This window comes from Apis florea, unplaced genomic scaffold (assembly GCF_048593485.1).
Source record: "Apis florea isolate Af1SG1 unplaced genomic scaffold, ASM4859348v1 contig_1603_pilon, whole genome shotgun sequence".
NCBI lineage: Eukaryota > Metazoa > Arthropoda > Insecta > Hymenoptera > Apidae > Apis > Apis florea.
Genome location: NW_028256408.1, coordinates 379,477 through 405,316, shown reverse-complemented (window position 1 = coordinate 405,316; position 25,840 = coordinate 379,477). Strand labels below are relative to the sequence as shown.

At 32.7% G+C, this 25,840-nt stretch overlaps 1 protein-coding gene across 1 annotated transcript in view; it reads right to left on the bottom strand.

The window, feature by feature from the left end:
- The window catches only part of LOC100871247 (uncharacterized), a 169,172-nt gene that overhangs the window by 60,266 nt on the left and 83,066 nt on the right, over positions 1-25,840 (bottom strand). Inside the window, exons 2-4 of the mRNA XM_086903464.1 lie at positions 24,120-24,328; positions 17,977-18,112; positions 2,493-2,626 (exon numbers count right to left, since the gene is read on the bottom strand). Of these exons, the coding sequence (XP_086759590.1) occupies positions 2,493-2,626; positions 17,977-18,112; positions 24,120-24,328 (479 nt within the window). The remainder of the gene's footprint in view (positions 1-2,492; positions 2,627-17,976; positions 18,113-24,119; positions 24,329-25,840) is intronic.

The following is a 25,840-nucleotide window of genomic DNA, read 5'->3' as shown; positions in this document are numbered from 1 at the left end:
TATCACCTGGAATATCTCGCTTGTTTTTTTAAACTATTAAAAAATATTTCAAAGTTGAGGGAGACGTGATGTAAATTATTATTTTCATACCATAGATGAACGCGTAAATGACGCATAGATCAACTTTATTTTTTTTAAGCGAAATTATATTTTCTAATGCGAGTACAGCACATTCTTCTATAAGAATTCTCTTCTATAAGAATTATTAATTTATAGATATTTAATTATAGTTAATTACTTTTTACATCAATTTAATTTATCGACTTTTGTAAACTTTATTATATATATATATATATATATATATATATATATATATATATATATATATACTTTTTTTATAGAGAATAATAAGACACATATTCATATATTAAAAATATAATTCTATTGAAAAAAACAAAAATTCAGCTTCACGAGTTCTTTACACATCCACGAAAAAATTATTAACACGAGAATACCGATTCTATTCAACTTTTATTCGAAAAAATTCTTTTTTTAATATTGTAAAGAACGAGCGAAATTTCTATTGCGGGCGTAAAATTATGCGAAACATCCGGTATATTCTTTCTAGGATAATTCAGAAAAGAAAAAATTGTTACAAAAAAGTTCGAAATGCTGAAAAAAGATAACAACTCTTCTCGTATACGTGCACGCGTATACTAGTACTACTCAACTGAGAAACACTTCTCGAAAATCCTCAATAAAATATGAATAATTAAAATCACCATTATACAATATCATTATACATAGTTGAAAACTAGGATACGATGAAAATTACATTCGTGTGTAAATTTTCCCTTCAAACTTGTTCCCTCTATCGGAACTCGATTGTCCTAGATTCGACTTAATAATGCATTGAAAACATGCCAAGACCAATAAGTATTTTTCACTAAAAACGTATCACAGGAGTCGAGTCTCCTCTCGAGTCGAATAAACTTTCGTAAAATTTCGAACTTAATTAAACAATATATTCGTCGGTTTTCTTACGAGCCGAATACAGGGAGCATTCCATTTTCTAGGTATACGTATTTAGCCATATCGGATAATGAGATCCTGCGTCGTCATCCTCGGGGATTACGGGTAATACATTGCCAACGGCTACAACTCCCGACTTCCATTTTGATAAAAGTTGGTCGATAATATTTTCTCCCTCTCTCTCCTTTTTTTTCTCTCCAACTTCGTAACTCGATTCTCTGTTTTCGAATTAATTGATTGCGAAAGGTTTCTTTGTTCGAATAAAAAAAGAAAAAAGAAAGAAAGAGGGAGAAGGGTTGAACTACGTTTCGTAGAGAAGGACGGATGAAAATTCTCTCTGCGGGTAATCATTCAGAAGAAGGGGGACGGAATTTAAAAATTACGAGAAACAAATCCTTTGCGAACGGAGATACCGGGCTAATGTACACACAGACACGTACACCTAGCCAGGTTGTACGGCCGAGGAAGATCTTTCAAGAGGAAAAGTTCCCCTTCTTTGCTTAACCTCCTTAACTTTTATAGACCGGCCCCTCAAACTTTCATACTGTGATAACTTCTACGTTTCGCTGCTGTATCGTGCAATTATTTTAGTTGTGTATGTATGTATATATATATATATGTATGTATATACGTACACACAGCGGAGAAGTATCCGACGTCACCGTTGAAAATTATTTTCGATGACACGGAAAAGCGTTTAAGGAAAAAGTTCTCTCTTCGACCGAGGGAGGGAGGGGCTCCAGAGAAAGCTGGATGGCGGCGCGAGATTTTACTTCGTGAATTTTCGAGATCGTTTTAGCTCGTAATTCCCGATATCGATTTCTCTGGATGCTTTAATGCCACAATTTTGAAATATGATTGCTACGAGATAACTACGAATTTTCACGCGTTGATCGATTGAATGTGATGTATGATTTTGAATTAATGATATTAGTGGTGAAATTTGTCCTCTTCAATGAATATTGTTTTATTAATATCGAACTGTCTGGACGATGTTTTAGAAATGAATTAATAATACTATTTCTTCTTTTATAATTTTAAAATAGAAATCTAAAAATCATTAATACGATTAATTAATAAAATGTTACATTGAAAGAGATCTTTGTAATTTGATTTCGAATAATGAAAAAAAAAAAGTTTTCATATAATCATTTATTATTAATTACAAGATTGTGGAAATTTTGAATTGTTATCAAATTCTTCTACAAGGAACGATAGCTTCGTATTATTAAAATGAAAAGTATGAAATCTCTTTCCTAAAAATCAAAATAAATACGCCAAGTAAAGTAAAATTTACCGAGTGGGAAATAAATTCTTTCGAATCACCATCATCCCCGTTCAATCAACTCAAATAACTTTCTTTCTCTGGCCACATTCCATTGAAAACAACACACTAGTAAGCGTATTCGAATCAATAACGTTAGACACCGTATATAGAGACGCTCTTAAACCATTAATTTCACGGGTTTCCCCTTAACTGCGGATTCGATAATGACGCGTGGATTATAGGTATCACTTACCGCCACGTTGTTCAGGGTGAATGAGAGATGAGCCGGTGGCTTCGAGGGTGGTAAGCTACAATTTGCCCTCAAAGTGTCTCCGACGTCGTAACGTTCACGTTCCGATACGATAACAGGCTTCACTTTGGGCAGAGCTGAAACATAATAATTCCATGGGTGTGTATCTCTTCCACTCATTGTCAGCGGCTCGATTGTTCGCGCTTCGTTCCAACGATACGAGCAACATTATTCGGCTATTCCGCTTATCCTATCCGATATTCATAAGAAGCAACGTGGAACAGATTAAGTAGTTGGTTTTACGATGTTTCTCTTAATTTATATGGTTGCACGAGCAGCGTAGAGAAAGCGCTTGAGTGCAAAAATTTTGATATTTATTACTGTTTTAAAAAGCTTATGTTATTTCTCGTTGAGGATGGACTTTTGTTTTGATAATATTTTAATAATATCGATGCTCTTATTTTGATCTAATTATTGCAATTTATAATTATCTTTTGGCGTTATTTGTATTGTATATTGGAAGTAACGAAAATGGAAAATTTAAAGTTTAAAAACAATCTTGTCTTTATGAATTGAGATTGAATTTATAATAAATGACATTTCTCATTTCCTCCATTATCTCTATCTGCGATGAAATAAATAATCGATATGATGGAGATTTCAAGAAAAAGAGGGGGAAAATAATTTAAGAGAGATAAATTACGAGCCATTAATAAAGATCGCGTGAGTGAAACGATGCGAAAATTCAAGATGGAATTAAACTTGATTGTTCGAGTGTTCAAAGTCACGCGCGTGCAGTCTTATAATTCGATTATTTAAATAGCGGTTGATATATTGCGAAGAATATGATGCGATTGCAATCCGAAACCAATATTAAAATCTACGAATATGAATATTCTTGATAACACAAGAAATATCAATACAGTTTGCATCGCCAAATGATGATTATGGAGCGAAATTATGCAGCCATTTTCTCACCAGCGTGTATACATAATGAAATACATATCTCGGCAGTGCCACCATCGACGGTGGCCACGGATGGAATTAATCTCATTTACACCGCCATTTCGACGACTTAATTTTGCAACAAAAAATCTCTTTGTCGATTAAACGAATTGTGTTCTATAATAATAATTAGGAATAAATCTAGTATTTTGTATATTTGTAATATTTTAAGTGACTCACATTCTTATAGTTCTTTATCATTTACTGTTTTTCCCTTTTTTTTTTTCTTTAGATAAATACATTGATGTTACTAGAAATGATGTTTTTCTTCTTTATATATATTATATATTTTCATCAATGTTATTCGATTTTATTCAAGTCAATTTATGTTTACTTTTTAATTCACTAAATTTTTTGTCCTACTATTTTACGAACTTAAGATTTCTACACATTCATTTTCGATATAAAATGTACAATTTTTTTCTTTCGAATATACGAAGTATGCAATCATGTATATTTTTGTCCATTATTATTGTAAATTTCATCACAGTTGAAATGATTTTCTGGAACGCGAGAGAAAAAAACGACCATTAAAATCCACGAATCGATTGATTCGAAATAAACGAGATCTTTCGTAGTTCAACCGCGTGCGTTCGACTTTCCATTAAGTATATTGGATTTTCGATCGCTGTCGACAAATCTTTCGAAACAATCCGAATAATGGTATAAAGTAGGTCGTGGTATAGTTACAAAATATCAACGATATAAGTTGCAGCAAGAAGAAGAATAACAGAAATTGGTCGAGGAGATCGTAACGACACTTGTAACGGATCTATCGTGATAATGAAACTGTAAATTGAACATTCGCCATAGAATCGTACTCTCTCGTTTCTCGATCAAAAATAATAGAAACTTTTGAGATTTTGAGATTGTTAGAACAATGTGGAATAATTTGGAAATTATTACTTTGATAAAATGTTCGAATATTCAGGAAAGCATTGCTTTGTATTTGAATTATGATAATTTTCGTAAACTTGACAAGAGAAAAGAGGGAGATAAATAGTTTTGTAAACAAGGTGGTGGTTTCGGTTTATTGATTTATATGTCTCGATAAAGTAGAGGCAACATTCGTATAAAATGGACGTCCGTGTACCATCGTTACATCGAAATCATGTTGAATAAAACATTCAACATTGATCAATGGAAACACGTCGCCAAGCAACGTGAATAATCGTGGCAGTTAAATATTCGGGATAAAATCGTGTTTTCAAAGTACCAATAATTGAGAATTTCCGCAATTTTCAGATGGTGAAATAATACTAATAAAAATAATACTCTTATAGTATTACCGAGTTAATCAAGAGTTCGTATATATTTGAAATAAAATTCATGGTGAGAATATTTCGCAAATAAACGAAACGAATATTTATAACGATAAAGTTGAACGAAGTAAAATAAAGTGTTGGAAAGATATTAAAATTGTCGTAACACTGAGAAGAGTTGAAATGTAAACTTATTGCTAAACGATTTTTTAAACAACGAGTTGACGAAGCGAAAAAAGTAAGAATTAGAAAAATATTTTCGATCGAATAAAAATCAAAATAATTATCCTACAAGAAAAGATACGACCAAAATATAACGTGTAATCAATATTGCTCGATATTAACAACATAAAAATATCCCCAAAAAAAACACACACACACACACAAAGAATATTATAATTCAACTCCTTATAATTTTTTAATAAATACAAAAGAAAGGAGAAAGGAAAAAAAAATACTTTCAATGAAACGTGTATCCAGATAACAGCACGATTATAATTTTATTACCCACAACACAATTTCCCTTAGAGATAACCAACGATAACACCAAGAAAATGAGAATTGCCTCTAATTAATCGTGAGAAACAAAATAGTATTGGTACAACTCGTTTTACCCTCCGCCAATTGTGATGTACACGTCGAACGAGGTCGCGGCCAATAAACGAGGGTGTTTAGACCGGCCATTATCGCATTCAGTTTTACAATCGAGGGAATGCACGGCGCGTGAACATCGCCAATTATAACACGATCCTTTAACTTTATCTATCTAACGAGCGACAGCTGAAACTAGAACCGATTACGGGCGAAGCGTGGCGAGGGAAATAACCGTTTAACCCTCTCTCACCTTGGCCGGTGATAAACCGGTGATTCGCTGTAACGATAGAACGAAGTAATCGAATTTCAGTTATGTTATCGTCTTCCCCGTATGAATGGTTTCCTCTAACTTGATCGCTCTATACATACCCAGGTATGCGCGTACCCGTTTTGCGCGCGCCAACTGCAAACATGATTTTACATTTTCCAATATAAACGAATTTCGTGAAAGGGGAGGTTGGAAAGGGTAAACGAGATCAAACAGTTCCAAACGGGAGGGATATGAAATGAACTTTGTCCTGGCCGGTTTAACGTCCGCCGCGTTTTGGAGCTGTCGCACACTTTCTCGCTTCCGCTGTATTGTAGTGTTTGTCTTCGTCGCTCTCGGTTCGAGGAACAAGGAGGGACTTATTCTATTAATGAACTAACCTACGTTTCGACGCGTGTTCTTCGTGTCATCTGAATTATTTGATCGTACGCATCGGTGTAAAGTAGAATTAAAAAGAAATGTATATATGTATTTTTAATATGATATTCGTATGGAGCATGTTGTGAATTTTGAGTGTTTAAAGAAAGTGGAGAAAGTATAGTTATGTATACTAGTTGAGAAATAATTATGAAGTTGAATAAAAGAACGACAATGATGGAGTGATTTTTAAATCGTAAAAGAAGTTTATTTTTTGAAAATTTTTTGTTTGTTCAAACGAAATCACCACGCTTTTTATTCTAATCTCATCAATTCAGAGTACGTTCTATTAAGACGCTGTACGAATTTTTTCAAATTTTTAAAAAGTTAATTATTTTATAAAAAAAAAAAAAATTCTAATGCATTGAGAATGATCGAAATAGCTCGTGTACAAATTTGTAATTCAATATAGTTTTTTCGGTTAATATAGATTTTCAGCGACAGGCTGAAAATTAATATCGAGAATCAATTCTCGAGTGACAAAGGGATGAGGCATCGAGTTACGATTTAAACTGAAAGTGCCGGTTTTTCAATCTTCGATATTTATGACGAGATGAACGGGGCAGAGGTTCAGATAGAAATCGATATAAAAGTCGTTTCACGGAATCCGGGAGTAAGTACGATTTTTCTTCGACTACGTGAAAACTGCGGCAGGCCAAGATTCGTTTACTTTAAGAACATCCCGCGGTATTATCGTAAAATATGAAATTCATATCCGTACGGTCTCACAAAGTCTATCTCCGCGAAAAATTTCTACCTCCTCGATCCCAAGTGGTGCTAATAAAGAACACCACTTCCATGAATATTATTCTTTAACCGATGGTAACAATTTTTAACAAGCCTGAAGTATCGTGTCTCCTTTCGATCTATTTTAAGACATCGTGATAACTTATGACCTTTAATCCTGCGTTTGCTTCGTTTACGCCGAACTATGGTGACAGCAGTTTTATGAAACTTTTATGAATGAGTATAATGGATAAAAGTTTTTACGTTACTCCCAGAGAGAGAATACTGTCGTTTTCTTTATTTTCGAAAGAAATTGGGATACCGTCGAGAAAGTAAAATTAAATATTATTTTAATTTGTGATAGGGGGATCTTGAAAAAAGAGAAATGGATTAATGTGATAAAATTTTTAAACGTTATTCAACGAAGAATTTTGTTGATTTATGATATTATATTTTTCCACTTTGTAAGAAAATTGAGATATCTCAATTTTAAAGGGAAAAAATTAAATGTTTCCTTAATTTTAATTTGGAATAAATTTATAATACACGCGTTAAAGTTTATTTCGTTATTTTTTTTTTTTAATTATATATTTTTGTTATGTAAAAAATCATTCGTAATATGCTTGCAATAAATTTGATTGCCAATTCTCTCTATTTCAATTATCGATTGTGTTCGGTTCAATTCGGATAATCCAACGTAATCAAAGGTAGATGTAACCGAGGTTGTCTGATCTAGTCTTAATCAACCTAAAATGTAATCCAGCTTAATATGCTTAACATGTCTGATTAGAAACTGCCTAACTTCATTCTATAGTCAAGACGGTTATGCGCATCATCATTAAATTTTCAATAAATGTTGGTACAGAACATTAAATATTAATATTCCATATTACGCGAAACTAATATCATATTTCTGGAAACAGTGACAAATAATTTAGAATAAAATTTGTAAAATAATTTGTGTGGTTGCATTATTTTTAAGGTTATACTACTTACAAGTCAGTAGAATGTCGCGTTACTTATAAGTTTATACTACTTAGGAGCTAATAGATAGCTCAAAATATTCTGTTATATTATAATATTTAATAATTATTCTACGGATATTTCAAAAGATCTTATTGCATTATCTTATTAAATTGTTCAATTGAATATATATGCAAATGTAATATGTCGTATTATATATTTTTCTTTCACTATTTCAAAATATATTTCAAATTATATTTCAAGTAGATATCGTGTAAATGAATAAATAATTTTTCCTACATGAAGCTATAAATGAAACATAAAAATTAACTTAAATTTTTAAATAAAATTTTATATTTCTTGTTAAATTTTATAATTATATCTAAATATTCTAACTTCAATTTTATAAAATTTATGGGACATAGCGATATTTTATTCTCTTTGTTTCTCATAAATTCTACAAGATAAAGTCCAAATATTGCCAAATTTCAACTAATTAGAGAGAAAAACAATATTAATCTTCATACATTCTCGATATATCCATCCGTCCCCCCAAAAAAAGGAATCACGACCACGAAATTATTCTCGAAACAAAATAAATTCTGCTCGAAAGAATTTTTAAAATAACAGAGATAAAATTTAATGATTCGAACAGAACAAATTCTCTAACGCGTGTATTTTTATTTCTAATATAAATTTCCATTGATTGTCATTTTTTTCCCCTCCCCTCGAAATAACGCGTGTCCCGACGAAATACGCGCGCATTTATACAGGGTTCGTTTCGAGACCGAATTTCTCTCGCACATTGCGACATTATCGCATAGCCGGCAGGAGGGTGGTTGGAGGGTGGGGGCTAATTTGTGTCGCTGAAAGTGTTTTATACGGACGAATTCGTCCGTGGACCACGGAATATTGCTCGATACAAACGATCCATGAATCCCGCGGATTTGAATGGGCCACGGTTCACAGGGATTTCGACAGGCATCGGGTATCATTCGATCATCAATCTTGTTGCTCGCTTATCGCTGCCCGATTTCAAAATTGCTCTCACGCTGCACGTTTTGCGTTGTGTCACGTTGGTCAACAACTGTTTAATCTACACCGGGGGTGTAATGGCAAAAGATATAAACTACCGGTGGGGGTGGTCAAAGGCGAATAAAATGCACGGTTTCGCGTAAAAGATTATTGATTTTTTCGCGGAACGATGGTTGGTGGAAGTGTGATTATCGATCGTTAATTTGATTTTGTCAATTTTTAATTGTAAAAAATTTTGATCTTTCGAGAAGATAAAAATGAAACTCTTTATAGAGACAAGTGTTCTATTAATTTAGATGATGTTATTAAGTTAATTTTGTCGAATTAGAAGGGAAAATGTAAAAGTGGTCTTGTCAGGTTTGCATGTGATTTAAAAATGGTGTAATGAAAATATATTTGACTAGTGTGTTTCATAATCTTATTTTTTCTTATTATATACTTTATATCTTTCAGATTTGAAATAATTATGTAATCAATTCACAATTTCTTTTGCAACACAATTCTGGTATAATAATTTTAAATATATAACAGAAAGATTCATTATCATTATATTTAACAAGCTAATGCTAAAATTGATACTCAATGTTCCAATATTCGACCGGAAAAAAGAAATGGAATGCATTCTGGAATAAATCGAAATAATGGCAATTACAATGTTACTGAATTTTGATACGCTCATTACAGGCAAGATGTCTCACTTTTAATCACGGTGCACATTTAATTGCGTTGTCATTTCTGTTGATACCTGCTCGAAACAGGAAAAATACGTGGATAGAACGAAATGTTTCTCCCCGATGGAACAACTCTCTGTCACCAATTACGTGGATGCAGTTAATTCATTACGAAACTGTTGACTGAATTCGTTTTTGTCTCGTCAAAGTGTGAACTTGTAATTGCGTGTCTGCCCGTACGATGCGGCGACTTGGAATTGCATTAACTAATTTTACCATTTTTTTCTCTCTCTCTCTTTCTCTCTTTTCTCTCTCCTATCTGAAATGTCGTAACGTATTTATCGACCGGTTAAACGTAACGACTGGCCAACGAAATCGCTCGAAAATTGGTTTTTAAACCTTCCACCTCGCTCGAGCACTGTCAACGAATCAAATGGAACCGAGTGATTGCACAGTTGACTGAATGCAAAGAGACTATAGCATTATTGTATGTAAAAATTGAACGAAAGTTATTTGAGGAGAAATCTTGTTGGAGTTGATAAAAATATTTTAAATAGATGTGTTGCTTTAAAATATTGTGATATAAAGTTGAAAGGATAATTAAAAGGATTTAATTTTTTGAATGTATAAATTATTATTAATAAATCAAACGATTATCTCAGTTCTTCTGGAATTTTGATTTATATAAATAAAAAATATGGAAATAGAATAAGTACTTTTTCCCATAAAATGTATTCCTTTATTCCCTTTAATTATTCACTAGCTTTCTTGAAATTCGTTCTAACTAATTCGTTCTAACTAAGAAGTTCGAAACTTGAAGTATGAGAATTGATTAAAGTTCAGCGTGCACGCAAAGAATAGTTTCCTCGTTGCACCGCCATTTTCTTCTAACATACTTGCTGATTCCAGAAATCCTTTAACTACTTATAATGCTCCCATTGCAAAAGTTTCTATTATTCCCTGTCAGACGTTCATCGATCTTCCCTCTCCCTTCTCCTCCCCACTTTCAATACTCAAATATAATGAATCGATAAATCGATAATAAATGGTTACTTAATATGAAAAATTTATGAGTTCCTCTTTTACAATTTTAATAAGCAAAGATATATGCATGCAAAATATCTTTTATCTACAAGCATTAATTGGAGAAGTGATAAATTATTCCTCGAAAATAAACTCTATATATATCGAAAAAAATACAATTTTTCCATTACTATCGCAATATAAAATCACACCAATTATTCTAACAAACATTCACTCTATAAATTATTTCCTCGAAACGTTCCACGTCCAAATTTTTACCGAATACAACAGTCGTCCAACTTCCAAAGCACACAATCACACAATTTTGTATTTTCTTAGAGAACAATTCTCAAAGTTTGTGAAACTACCATTCACGCGATTTAACCAGTCCTCCCTCCATGGCAGGCAACTGTCCTATTGAATAGAAATCGTGGGCAATTTCATTCGCGGCATCGAATACATTACACGTAGACGGGTGGACGAATTTAATAAAAATCAATTTTGCGTAATTGTTTGCGGAATGGCCGAAATCCGGGATAAAAATGCCGATCCACGTGCCGGGGAGATGAGAACGTGGCACGAGTATTCCGAGCGTACGTAGCCAGGAATATTTTCCATGGTAACGTTCGTATTCTTGCCGCATACGCTTGAAATTCATAGGCCATTTCGAAGAAGCGACCAAGAAGACGCATCAGAATTATCATAAATTCCTTGATTCTTATATTTCTTTAAGCCACTCTTTCGGATGGATGGATGGGGATGTTCGTATAAACGCATCTCTCTTGATGCAGTTTTATAGAATCGACACGGAAAAACTTTACGTTTGCTTTATTTTCGTTTTATATTGTAAAATATACGATATTTAAATATGTTCGAATATTCGGATGTAAGAATAGATTATGTATTTATACTTTTTATACTTGTTACAGAGATAGATGTGTAGAAATGTATAGAGATGGTTGTTGGAATAAATTTTAAGAAGATTTAATTTAAAGTTTCGCGTGTGTTAATAAATAAAATCTTGGAAATAAGTGAAAAGCTTGATTGTGATCTAATTGAATAATTGAAGAATAATACGGCAGCGTGAACGAATAATTATTGAATATACAAATATATATATATATAAGTATTATTTTATTTAATTAAATGTGGAATATAAATATCTGCATTCAAATTAAGCAATTTATTCTTAATTACTTTTTTACGTAAATTAGAAAAAATTTCGGAAACAAAGTTTCTAAATTATCAAATTATATCAATCTTAAAAATATTCGCAAAGTTTTTTATAAAATAAAATACGTATTCTGATTTAATATATTTTCCATTGAAGTTTTTAAATGCGACAAACGTAAAATTCTTCTTCGCATTCCACGAGATCGTCTTCTCATTGAACCTCACTAGAATCGTGCATTTTACGAAATCACTGTACTCGGTCCCAGCAAATTGCTGGATTACAGAAATTCTAGGGCAACCGCTGCCAAGCATCGTGCATTCTATTCTACCTTGCATTCCTTGTTTCGAGAAATAAGTAGTGTTGTTCAAGCAATAATTGTAGCTTAAATTAATATTTTAATGAACAAATGTATAAAATTTAATATATTCGAAATGCGTTATTAACGTAGTAATTAAATCAGATTATTAATACGCAATTTATAACTGTTTTATTCGTTATGATTATTTTTTGATAATTAATTACATGTTCTTCGTTATTTTTATTTATTTATTTTTTTTTTTTAGCTTATTCACATCCATCTGAATGCAATTTAATATTTCTGCATTTATTCGAGTGTTAAAAAGTCAAAAAAAGATTATTCATTGCAATGTTGCATCATTAGCATGAAATACACGATGATCATTGTGTTTAATATTTTCGCTTAAAATAAGCGTTAAAGTTAACCATTATCCATTAACGTAATGAGGGTAAATACGTTTCATAGTTTCGTCCATGATTCCATTTAAAATTAACATAAAATTATTCAAAGCTCGTTTACGTGTAATTTTAAAATAAGTGTAATTGCACGTAAGTATAATCACATTACACTGCAGCAGAATAATTGATTAATCAATTAACAATCTATAGTGGTAGCTTAAAATAAAAGCATTTGTATATAATTATTGGTCAAAGTTGTAGGAGAGTTGTCAACAAATTATTGAGCGATGAAATTCAGATAAATTATCAAAATAATTCTATACACTTTGCATTTTACATTATATTGTTCATAAGATATTTATTGAAATTTTTTTGTATCTAATATTAAAAATATATATTTCTTTTATTTAAAGTCAAAATAAATTTGCTTTTATCAAAAGTACAAAATTTTTTTTACGAAAAATATAAAATATAAAATATAAATTGTTCATTCGGAATTTCTATTTCTATTTCAATTCCAATTCTTGTTGTCAAACTTCCATTAAATTTCTCTAACCAATATTCTCTCTTATTCGTATACAATGAAATTCCAATTTCCAAAGTATGAATAATTATAGATATTAATTTATTTTTATCCTCACTCAAGAAAATACAATCTTTTTTATCAGCAGCAATAAACAAAATTTCCCATAGGATCCAAGTATCTAAGATACAGATATCCTTCAGACGTGGAAACTGCATAGGTGCCTTTTCGTTTGAAAATGCAAAGGATGGAGATGGAAAACGTGATAGACACGTGGTCCTTTATAAAACGAGTTCACAAACCCTTCCAAACGAAATTCTGATCGAATAACATTCCGCTCGATTTCAAGTTATATTCGGTATCTGATCTCGTTCCCTGCAAATAGGTAACGTATAACGAATTCTCGAGATGTGTTATCTGTAAGACGGTTGATGGAAGAAATATATATATAAAAAAAAAAAAATGTAAAAGATATGAAAGAGTTTCTGCCAGGACAATTGACCGGGCATGAAGAATTCCTCGAGAAGAGGAACCGAAACGCAGCCACCACAGGGATTCGAGTTTCAATATCGGAATTGCTCGCAATAAATTGGAGATTCCTCTGATCTCTCGCACAGACTGGCAAATAGAACTTGGTTTCGATTTTTCGAATAAAAAAATTCGCGATAAACAGATCGAAAAATTCGAATTTAATTAAAAGAGGATTCCTTACAGAAGGATTTTCATAAGGAATCATTTCTGGGCAACTAAATATTGGATTGTAAACATGTAGGATACATTAATGAGGCTTGGTTTTTTAAATATATTTAAGAATTAGTTTGTTATTATTCAGAAATTGAGATTTTTATGGCAATACAAACTCGAATTAAATATTCTAGAAAGATAACAGGAAGCTTAACTCGTGAAGATTTTTATAAAAATTTACTTAAAATCGATTGGAGCAAGTTAATTTCTGAAAGATGATAGAATGTTTGAGAAATTTTCATCTCATTTTGTTGTAAAATTTTTAAAACAATATCTCTGTAAGGATCGAGATCTAAATTAACCTGTAATATAAGAGATTATTATTATTTTTGACTGTAGAATTTGAATATCACAAATAGCATAGATTATGATCATCAGCCAAAGAATGTATATTAATAGGATTTCGAATATTAATACAATCGAGATTTGAATATTATCAAGTATCGCTATTGTTGTTACGAATATTATTTCCAAATACTATTATATTTATAGAATATTGGACTATCAAATATTATATGTAGAACATTATTATCTCATTTACCGTAAACAAGAACTCGTATTCATTTATGTATTAACTATTCTGGAATTTTAACTGGTACCATTATCTTGTTAATTTAATCTTTTGCCAATAAATTTATTAAATTCATTAAATTATTAAATTTTGAAAGAAAGAAAAATAATGATTTTTTATTTTTATATTTATTTAAAATACAAATGTTTCTTTTAGAAATATTCTTAAATGAAACAAAAATTATACGTGCCAACTTTTTAGGAGATAAATAATCTTGAATTATTCAATAATCGAGTAATAATTAATTGCGCGATAATGGTCTTCAAGTCTTTAAGAATATAACATAGAAAGTGTTAATTTTAGGAGATCAGAAAATCAGGGAGGAGGATTCAAAGATTCACAAATCGTATTTTAGATTTAAATTTCGTTAGGGAGAATTTCAATTCATTCACACCAGTTTGAAATGTATTTTATACGATGAAAATTCATTTTCAAAAATCATATTATTCACATTGTTAATCTTTGAGAAGTCGGAAACGCCTCTCGTTTCGTGCGTCTTCTCGTATTTACTGTCTTCCGAAGTTCAGCCTTTCTTCGTCCTCCTGTATTCGTTTGCACGAAACTCCCTGCTCCAATATTTATGCACGCAACATTCACCGGAAAGTTTCGCTTCTATCAACTTCTCGGATTTGAAGTTTTAACTAAACTTTCACGATGAATAAATTGACACGCGGCTAACGCACTCTTACGAAACAATGAACCAACGATATCGACCTACTGTCATCCTGATTGAAACTTTTATACAATTATCAATTAACATTCGCGTAGGTGAGCAGGAAAAAAGGATCTTATTGACTAACATTTTCATGGCGAATCGTTTCAAGAAATATCGACACACCTTGTGCAAATATTTTGAATACACTCGAAATGTTAATTATCAGTTCTAAAAATAAAAAGGAATATAGATATTAATATATTCCTTGTATTTATGATTTCAAATTTTGTATCGTATTATTTAATTATTAATATTTATTATGAACAGTTCAATTTTTGTCTTACTTTTTGTACAAGTGCATACATCGTATCGTTCGCTCGACAATTTCGAAAAAAGAGGGATGCATTTCATATTCCATTTTTCATGCTCTATTTCCCCATCCTCTCTTGTATTTTACTTTTAATTATTCCTGCAATTAAACTTCTCTCGATGTAATTATAATATTCAGAATAGAAATTCAACATTCAGTAACACAAGAAACGTGGAAACGTAATTTCGATATATGTATTAAATTATTAACAGATGGAATGATTGAAGATTCATGTTTTAACGTTTTATAGATTTGTTTAAAAAATAACGTCAATCAAAGCTTGATTAAATATATTCGATATCTTGTCGAAAAGCAAAGTTAAAATTATTATTACAAATTAAATTCTTGTATCGATTTATTAATAATTCCTCGATTTATTTCTCACATTTATATTTGCCAATTCAGAATTTTCATATCAATGACAAATTATTTATTCTTTCAACATAATCTTTTCATGAATTCTATGATAATAGACAACAGCGATACTAGCGCCACGTGATTAACTATTAAGACCCAATATATTTACATACATAAATATATTAAATTACTAAATATTACTAAATTATCTTTAATCATTTATCACTTTTCTACTTTTCGCTATTTACAAACACGAGAAAAACAACAATATTTCGTATTTAATTCTTGATGTGAAAGTTATACGCTTGGCAGCTATTTTTAAACCTGTACGAGAAATATACAATCGCGTCCACACAAAATTCGCATAATTATCTGTTTCAGTTCAATTATTAACATTCGTTTTTACAATGGATCGATCGTTAAAAGTAAAAAGTATAAAAAGTGTAAAACCACACCATTTAAATCAACAACATATCTACGAAATCGGTTGTTTCGGTTGTTACAGCCACCTAATAATGATAATAAACCATCGTCTGATATTCCAGGAGAAAAAGTACGGGAAAATAAGAATGGCGGAGATATCGTTGTGAATTCGAGAAACCCGTTAACGTGCTCGCGATCCTGTGGCGTGCACTGATTAACCCCAGAAGCACTCCTTTGATCTCGCCGCGGCGTGCTCGAGGAAATTAGAAACACTCCGCGAATTTACGTGAGAGCCAGTTTCACGTGGTGGTGGTGTGCGTGTGTGCGCGAGGAAACGCTTCGCGACAACGAAGCCGATTCACGAGGGTTTTAGAAGGCGGGGGAGAGGTGCGACCAGTTCGAATCAAACGCGAACAGAGTTAATGACGCTATCAAGGAGAAACTTTCTCCGCGGAAATTCGTGTGGATTCAACACTGTAAAGAGGAATGCGCGTCGGTGAAGTGGAATTGGGGGGAGGGGGGGGGGAGGGTAATGCAAATCTACAGGGTGTTCCTGTAGAATGCAGTTGTTCTAATCTGATTTATCCTCGGTCGAGGAATTTTAGGTATTTTTGAATTTTGAATCGGGGAATTTCCGTCTGTACAGAGGTTGGACTAGGTTTGCGTTATTGTATCCGAGTTTTTGTGAGAACGTTTTTTTTTTTTATGGTTGAGGAATTTTGAATTTCTCGACTATTTTTGAATTTCGAGGAATTTCTACTTGTGTTTGGACAAGGATTATTGTTTATTTATTATTGTATATTATTAATATAGAATAATTAAATGGAAAAATATATTTGATTTTATAATAATATTTTTGAGTATTATTTATTGTAAGGTGAACTCTTAGAAACAGAGAAAAAATTATCTCTTAATTTTTCCTTAATGAAGACTTTTTCCTTATTAAAAATACATTAAATGGAAATACGAGGATAAAATCGAACTTCATATTATTGTTATCTGTTTTTGAAACATATTGCTCCGATCTTAAATGACCCAATCATAGTTATACGAGATTTTATTCGCTTTCACAAGAAGAATACGAAATAATTTACAATAATAGGTGCGGAAATGAAAGAGAAATGGGTTGCTTTTCCTGGAATTGTTCGAAGCGAGACTATAACTTTGTTTCGTATGTAGGACTTGGTGAAGTCTGTTCCATGCACAGAGTGGTTCTAGAAAGTGAACCAGGCTATAGATCTTTGTGTACGCGAAGGTGAAAAGAATTGGAAAATATTGGGGAAAGAATTTAAAGGGAAACACGTTGCATTGTGTGCGGAATTCCACCTATTATATATTTTTTTAGAATTGTGTACGAATACAATGCCACTCGTCTCGAGATAGAGAAAGTTATCTATCTTGCCTCCAGACAAGGCAAAACACATTTTCCAATCGAATAAAAGAATTTAAAGAAAGGAAACGTAGAAGACTTTATTATAATTATTATACTTCCAACAATTTCTTCTCGCGTTCTATTTTACCCTTTCTCACTTTAAAAAGTTAAAATTTTGCAGGAATAAGAATTAATTAAATATCTACAGATAAATTTACTACTGCACAATTTAAAAAGAAAAACTTTCCATCTATTTACCCAATCATATAATATTATTACACAAATATATACACAATAATTAACTAATTACTTTCACTTCCACTTAACATCCTTCATATTCCTATTAAAAAAATTTTCAAATCCAATTCTATCACACTTACTTATCATCCTATTAATTCAACCCAAGATTATAATTATATCACTCGTAAGCTAACAAACTGAAAACAAAACTGGAGAACCTTAGATGGATAAGAAATAAATGAAACAGCCTGTAGCCAAGAGCAAGAGTTGAGTGACTTGCGATGCCGTACACGCGTGCATCGAGGAGAAAAGGGGTGGTTGGCGAGGGATAGAGCCGAGCATGTTGAATACGTCGAGTTCCCCGCGATACTCTGTAATGTCGTGAAGCATGTACTTACACACTACTGTAAGATTCTTCGAGCCGCTGGCCGTGGAGAAAGTCGGCGCGTCCGCCGTAACTTCGCAACTGAATTTACCCGAGACGGCGAAGCTGACGTCGCGCAGGGTTACCTGGCTCTTGTTCGAGTTCTCCTCCTGAAACAGAGCAACGTGTGTGTGCGCAAAGTGAATGCAAATGGATGTATCAGCCGTGGCGTTATCGCCGCGTTATCGCGAAAACGTTGGAGGAATCAAGGATAAATACATTTACGTAGACCGGCTCGAGTTAAACTTCACGGTTAAATTTCGGTTCTGATTGTTTGATACCAGTTGTTTCCTATTATTTAGTTTCTCCCGTTGTCGTTTGAAATTGAATGAGGGTTCGTTCGGTTTGTATTTAAGTTTGTTTTGAAATGGAAGAAACATCGGGCAATTGTTTGCTGTTTCGGTGGATCGAGTTATGATATTAAACGATGGTAGAACTGTGCGTGTTTTTGTTCTATCGATATCGGATTGGATGAAATTCGTATAAATGGTTTCGATCTCTTCCTTTTTCTAATTTTGTCGTTAATTCGAGTGTTAATAGTGAGGTAGTTTGATAGAAGTAGTTTAATAACTTTAATTTAATTATCATCGACTTGTTATTTGAATCTTGCTCGTGTCAGTATGATGAAATTTAATATCGTGTATACCTAACGCGATTTAAAATATGCAATTTGAAATTATATTTTCATAATATTATATGAAATATTCTTACGTAATGGTTTATTCATAACTATTGAAAGACAAATAATTTTATTAAATTTTGTATATAGATAAATGAAATCACTATATATATATATATTAAATGTGTAGAATCATTAGCTTCTGTGATTACAATTACATAATTTTTAAATTATAAATTGATAATGATGATTCTAATTTATTTACTTATTATTGTATGCATATTATATATATATTTCGTATACAACTGTCACAATTGTTTAAATTTTTAAATTGATATAATAAAAATAAAGTATCACGAAGAGACGAAACGGATTGACTCTAAATCCTTTCGCTTCCTTATATTTTATTGCAGAATCCATTTGAAATCCGACTTTTAGAGTGTACACATCAATTCAAGAGATCTTTCATGCCACTGCTGTACCTCCCAGGTTATGCAATACCATATATCATGACTGTCGGGCATAAATATTGGATTTTCAACGATTTTTTTGTCAAATATTTTCCCCAGTAAATCATTAATTCTTTATTCCTGTGAATGTACGTATAATTCTCTATCTCTAAGTGTTATTGTCCTATACTTAACAATCGTAATATTATCAAATTGAAAAGAACACATTTTTCCAATTTTAATATTAATAAAAATTATTCGTATTTAAAAAGATATTTATCAGTCTCTGTTGAAATACTAATATCTTGCGTATTAATATATTAATAGGTTCGTATTTTGTAATATAATTAAATGTTAGTGGATGTATAGATTATTAATGTTAATATGTTCCATAATACAATAACAATAATACAATAACAATTGAAAATTAATTTTGGTACTCGTTATTATTGTTGTTGTAATCTGATTCAACAGCTTTCTATATTATTCAGACAATGTTCGACAGAACCTGATAATTACTAATAAATAATATAAAATCATTATTACACGTGACGATCTAATCAGATAGATTTCTTTGTTTTCCCAATCTCATCAAACGTTCTATACGTTGTGTGAGCGTATATCCATCGACAATTAATACGTAAATTAGTATTAACGATTGTATTTCGAAATGGTAGTTGTTATTGGATGATCGGAATTCTCGAACGAAAGCGTATTATTTAAAGCGAACCCACAAACCCAATGAGAATTCAATTTGCCCGTTGCAATTTACCGAATTAACAGTTTTGATGACGTTATTTAATCGAGAAACAATTGTTTTGTTGTCCATTTTTTTCTTTCATTTTTTTTTTTTTTTTAATTTTCATTTACATAGAATACTCTGTCTTCTATTCGATGTTACGCTCAATTTAATTGTTATACTGGCACGCATAATACATTAATTCGATTTATTATATTAAAAACTTCGAATATTTCTGAAATGATAGAGATTAAAATTGAAAATTGTTAATGATATGCAACGTAATTAAAAACCTTTTAGTTAGATAGCAACGAGAGAATATTTTTACGAATGAAACGGGCAATTTTGAATAAGCTTTTAACCGATATTGATTATTAAATAAATAATAATATCTGTCAGGATATTTATAAACAAATAAAGCAAATTTTGCAAAAGCACGAACAATATATATATATATTATTATTATTTAAATCAAATAATATTGACAAGAAAAACAAATCATTAGCAAAATTTCAAATGATTGAACTTCAACGATCCATATCAATTTATTAAGTTTAAAAGAAATTCATTCAATATCGAACAAACGGCCATCCTTTCATATTCCTAATTTCACGCCAAAAATCGACCGAAAACTTTTATACCAACCAGCTGTTATAAAGTTATATTATTATACCTCGATGAAGACTTTTATATCTTTTATCTAAGATCGAACAATAACCCTTCCCCCTCCAAGATGTTAAACGCTTCCACGCGCATTTCATGCCGAGGAATATAAAATTTCACACCGACTATTCCATACGAGCGTGGAAATTCATCCGATCGCGTGCTAATCGATATCCATGCAGCTCTACACGTCTCAAACATCCGGATATATATATATACCGGTTCGAGATTATTACCTCTGGGGACATCCGTCGTGTCACGAAATATTAAACGTTCGTCCTATATTTCTATATTAAAAGAGACGGCGAAACGTTGAAGTCGACAAAGGCTGCAAAGAGATTCTCTCTCTCTCTCTCTCTCTCTCTTTCTTCTTCTTTTTTCTCCACCCCCTTCTTTTCTTAAATGTTTCTCCGGTGACCAGGCAACGCAGAGCACTCGAGAAAATCGTCATCTTATCAGGAATTACCCTGCACTCGAGTAAATTGGCTCGATGAAGCGAGCGCGAAGGCCGAGACACGCGAAGATAGCGGCGAAGGCGGGGCTGCAGCCTTCCTCCGGGAATAGTGGTGGAAGATCGTTTCATCGTTACAGGCAAAGGCAAAATATGCATAATTAGCGGGATTTAAATAACGAAGGAGAAAGATATGCCGTTGGACGCGGGAGAGAGAGAGAGGGGGGTAGCTTTTAACGGGGATGAAAGAAACGAAGAAGGAGGAGAGGGCTTTTTTTCATCAAGCTTCGTTTGATTTATGTGTTGGATGCATACGATGGACGCTGAGGAAACTGTGGAAAAGATTGTTCATTATGGAATCTTGAATTTCTTCTCTGATGTTTATTAAGATGTTTATCAGGGAAGATATATAATGGATGGAGTTTGGAGGATATTTTTTTATAGAAATTTAATTAAACTCTTATTTGTTTCAAGTAAGGAATGTTTCTTCGTGAATTATCGTATAAGGATCTTGCTTGTTATTTAAGGATTTGAAGAAGATTTTATATTATATTAATTGATTGTGAAATGGATGTTATTATTACAGATCAATGAATTATTTATTAAGTTTTGGTTTAAGGATAAATGAAGAATAAGAATTTTTATGTAAGAAATCTTTGGTTTTAGGATAAAGAATGTTAAAATTAGCGGATTGATTTTTTTTATGAAATACTAATTATTTAAATACTAATTTTCTAATATCTGATTTTGCAATACACCATTATACTTTCTCTTCTATTGTTTCACAGTAGATTATGCCTATAATCAGACTCTTTTCTGACTACTTTTCTAAATATTATAAAAACATTTAGATAAATATTTCTAGATAATAATTTTTTTCCACTTGTAACAGAATATACTTATAAAGTAATATCTATACAAAAACTTTCAATACAATAAAATAATATATAAATATATACAAAATAAAACATCTAATACAAACTAAATGATCACGATCAAACTTTCATATACGCTATCCTATCCTAAAGTAATTTTGCGGATCATATATATCATACAATATTCAATTCCATAAAAAAGCAAAAAAAAAAAAAAAAAGAACTCTGCAAACAAATATACGAAAAAAAAAAAAAAAAAAAAAGTAACGTCAACTCGTTATATCAGCTCTCGAAGTCCTCTAAAGAGAAAAATGGTTATCCAACTAACAAGAAAAAAGAGAGAGAACAAAGATAAAACGAAAATACAAAAGCTCTCGTCACGATGTATGATAGAGTGCGTAAGTAAAAAGTTCAAAACTCGCTGATACCGTTAAAATGAACGTACGATGTGGGTATATATATTTCCTTCACGCGTCGAACAACGTTGTTTTTTCGTTCGAACCTTTTGCAGCCATGCGAAATGGCCATCGCGAATTAAGGTTTTTACAAATTAACAAAGAGATATATTGAACGACAGCGAAATTCGTGGATATATGTTCGTTCATATCGAGATGCGAATTTTCAATTACTGTCACAGCTACTTTTGTAACTAGATTTGTAACTAGAATATAGTTCCCTCAAAAGGAATACCGAATGAACTTTAAAATTAGAAAAGAAGATGAAGAATATTTAATTTTGCTAATAATTAAAAAGAGCAAAAAAAAATAATGTATATAGCCAAATCAAACGCTTGGAATGTTAAAAAATTTTTTAAAAATTTACAAATTTAAAAATGAAAAAAAAAAACCAATCTATATTCAATAAAATATTGAAATGTAATGTATATTATCTATTCTAATGAATAAATAAACGATCTACGACTAATCTATCATCTTTTATGGACAGCAATACAACCTAACATTACGAATATTCACGTATCAAAGATAAATAAACTGTTAAACAAACGAAACAACTAAACAATCATTACCAATCTATCTGTATAAAATTAACCAGTGAATACGCGTCATCTTTCAACACACGCACACGTAGAAAACACTTTGAATTACGGAGAACAGATGCGTCTGCCTGATAAAGGTAAAAGCGACGATACCATTCCATACTCGCCATTGTTCGTTCGAAATTCGGGCCAAAATAACGGGAACAACGAAAACAACAACAGGCCAGACGCGACTGGTTTTCAGCCGCGTAAACGCATATGAGCAGAGCCATGATGGCGGCGGCCTGCGCGGAACCAAAATGGGAACCGGAAACGCGTGCAAACATCGGGATCGCGCGGAAATGTTCGAACGATGATAAAAGCCGCCTGTTTTACGGCGATTACAGCGGTCAAGGATGGTGTTAACAAGCGTCGCACGGCACGCTTGTGCGATGAAACCACATATTTGGATCGTTGCTGGCCAACCGGAAGGTTATTCCCGCGCGACGTCCACCGTTGTTTGTTGTTTCACGACGATTGATGCGCCCCACAACCCCACTCGTCGAATATTCTCACCGAAAACAAAGGATTAATCCGCTTATTTAAGGACGCAAACTTCCTTTTTCGCGACTGGTTTACGACAAGTTTTATTTCTTACGAAAAGTAATTCGAGAATCGCTCGTAGATTTCGTTTTATTTTATCTTATGGTGAGTTGGATTGTCTGTAATTTCTTGTTGAACAACAGCGTAATTCGTTAATTTGAGGAATGTTGTTTCCTTGACGATTTGCGCGTGTATATATAATGAGAATTGGATTATTGTAATTATTGGATTGTAATCACTTTCGTTCTGACGACTTTTGTCTGACGATTATTATGATCATTCGTATAATGGAAGGTTAATTGTAATATAATGAATTCATCATTAAATGGATATTTGTGTGTTATCGATTAAAAGTCTTAAACGATGATGGCTGATTAATCGAGCTGTTAATTATAAATGGTAATGCACGGTATTTACATATGTTTAATGTGTAAATTGCAAGTAATATAATGCCTGATTAAATTTATTCAAATTAACGCTTTGTACGATATACCTTGTGCAATAATAATCTAATAATAATTGTAATCTAACCTAATTAACGATAATTTCTCTTGTTTCCATACATTTCTTTTCAACAACTTCTTCGAATCAATATGTTCGAATTAAGAGGGAGCCGATTCATTTTACACGAATGCAACGAATATAAATACCGTAATAGGTGCAATGTCCAATATCATACGCAACATCGCGCAAAAAGGGGGCGGCGGGAAACACAAAAAAAAAAAAATGGATTGACACTCACGTCAACGTTAATCCCGGTAACATTGAAGATCTTGGTCGACGGCTCCTCGCTGGGCGTGTAACGGTAGAACTCGTACCTGCCGCGGTACCACTTGAGGGAGTAAAGAGGCGCCTCCTCGAGATTGTAATGGCAGCGGAGAATCACCTTCTGACCACGTTCCGCTATCTCCGGAACTACTTCTAGGCTGACATTCCGCAGGCAGCTCGCACCTTTGTGGGAAATGAGAACAGGAACGGAGCATTAAGTCTAGTGTGCATCATTAGTCCGCTTTTACTCCTCGCGCCGGAGGTTGCACAGCACGCGTCAGCGAGAAATTGCAATTCCACCGAATGACAATTCCTCTCCGCTCCCCCCCAACCCATTCCGCCTCCCACTCAGCCAACCGTGCACACATCACGCACACATATGTAAACGTTTCACACCGTTCTCAAACGTACACACCGTACAATTTTTCTTCTCTCGCGCTTCCCCCCCCTCGATCAACATACCACTTTCTTTCACGTCCTCCCCCCCGTTCCTAGAACCCGCACACACCCCCCTCCCTCGATTTTCTGTATTTTCCGCTGACGTTCCCCCGTTTACCCCGGATTATCGACGATTCGACCTATTAAAGCCCCGAGCAATTGAACCGTATACGTCATTCATATTAAAACAGAATCGAGCTTTTGCTGCTTCCTCGTGTCGCTTCAGGATGAGACCTCTTATTACGTGCTAGCTTCCGGCTACGGGGAAGTAGGTAGACGTCGCTCGAGCACCGACGAATAGGGGCGAAACTCCGCGGGCTGATTTAGGCTGGGAAACATCCGGGGCCATGATATTTTACCGGCCATATTATCTTTTCGACGGGAGTCGCGAACCTTTGTCACCGGGAAAAGGGGGACACCGCCGTGACCTGGAGAAGGATAAATTGGTGTAGGATGTTGGTTTCTCTTTCTTGGGTATAGTTGTGTTCGTTGAAATTGATTTAGATTGGATTTTATTTTGTCCTCGAATGATTTGGCCCGCAAATATTGTTCGTTCGATTCTTTAGTTTAATTTTAAAGATTGCAAGGACAGTTTTTTTTATTTAAAGAAATTATTCATTGGAAGAGATCAAGTCGCGTGGATCTCGTTGAAGATAATGATTATATTATTAATATGATCAATCGGTATCGATTTGCAATCGGTATAATATTTCATGGATGTATTATAGAATAATGTAATCCCACATGGCCTATCTATTATCCCAAAAATTCATTATTCGAGAACTTGTGCACTTGTTACGAGAGATTTCGGTCGGAAAATTGGATCAAATTCAAGAATTAAAATTCACGATATATAGGTATAAGAATTTTTATCAGATCAATCTAACAATTATATAAAAGAAAAATTATGTATGTGCGTTTTATTTGAGAATTGGCCTTATTTAGTAAAAGAAAGAAGAAAAAATTCAATAAAAAAGATGGAAATCATTTATTGTAATTACTGTCTCAATCTTACTCTCCCTCCCCCTCTCCTATTGAAGCTTGAAGCTTTTACATCAAATCCTCGAAGGAAGAAGAAATTACATTTATTGTACTATTCAGAAAAATTTCAATAAACTTTGTTTCAAGTTGCACAGTTTGTGCAATAATTTATGGGAAAATAAGAAAAGAAATCGAAACAACTCTTTTTTCCCAAAAACTTCGAAATAGTAAACTCCGTACTCTTCTCTTGAGTCACGTGACCAGAATGAGAGTTGA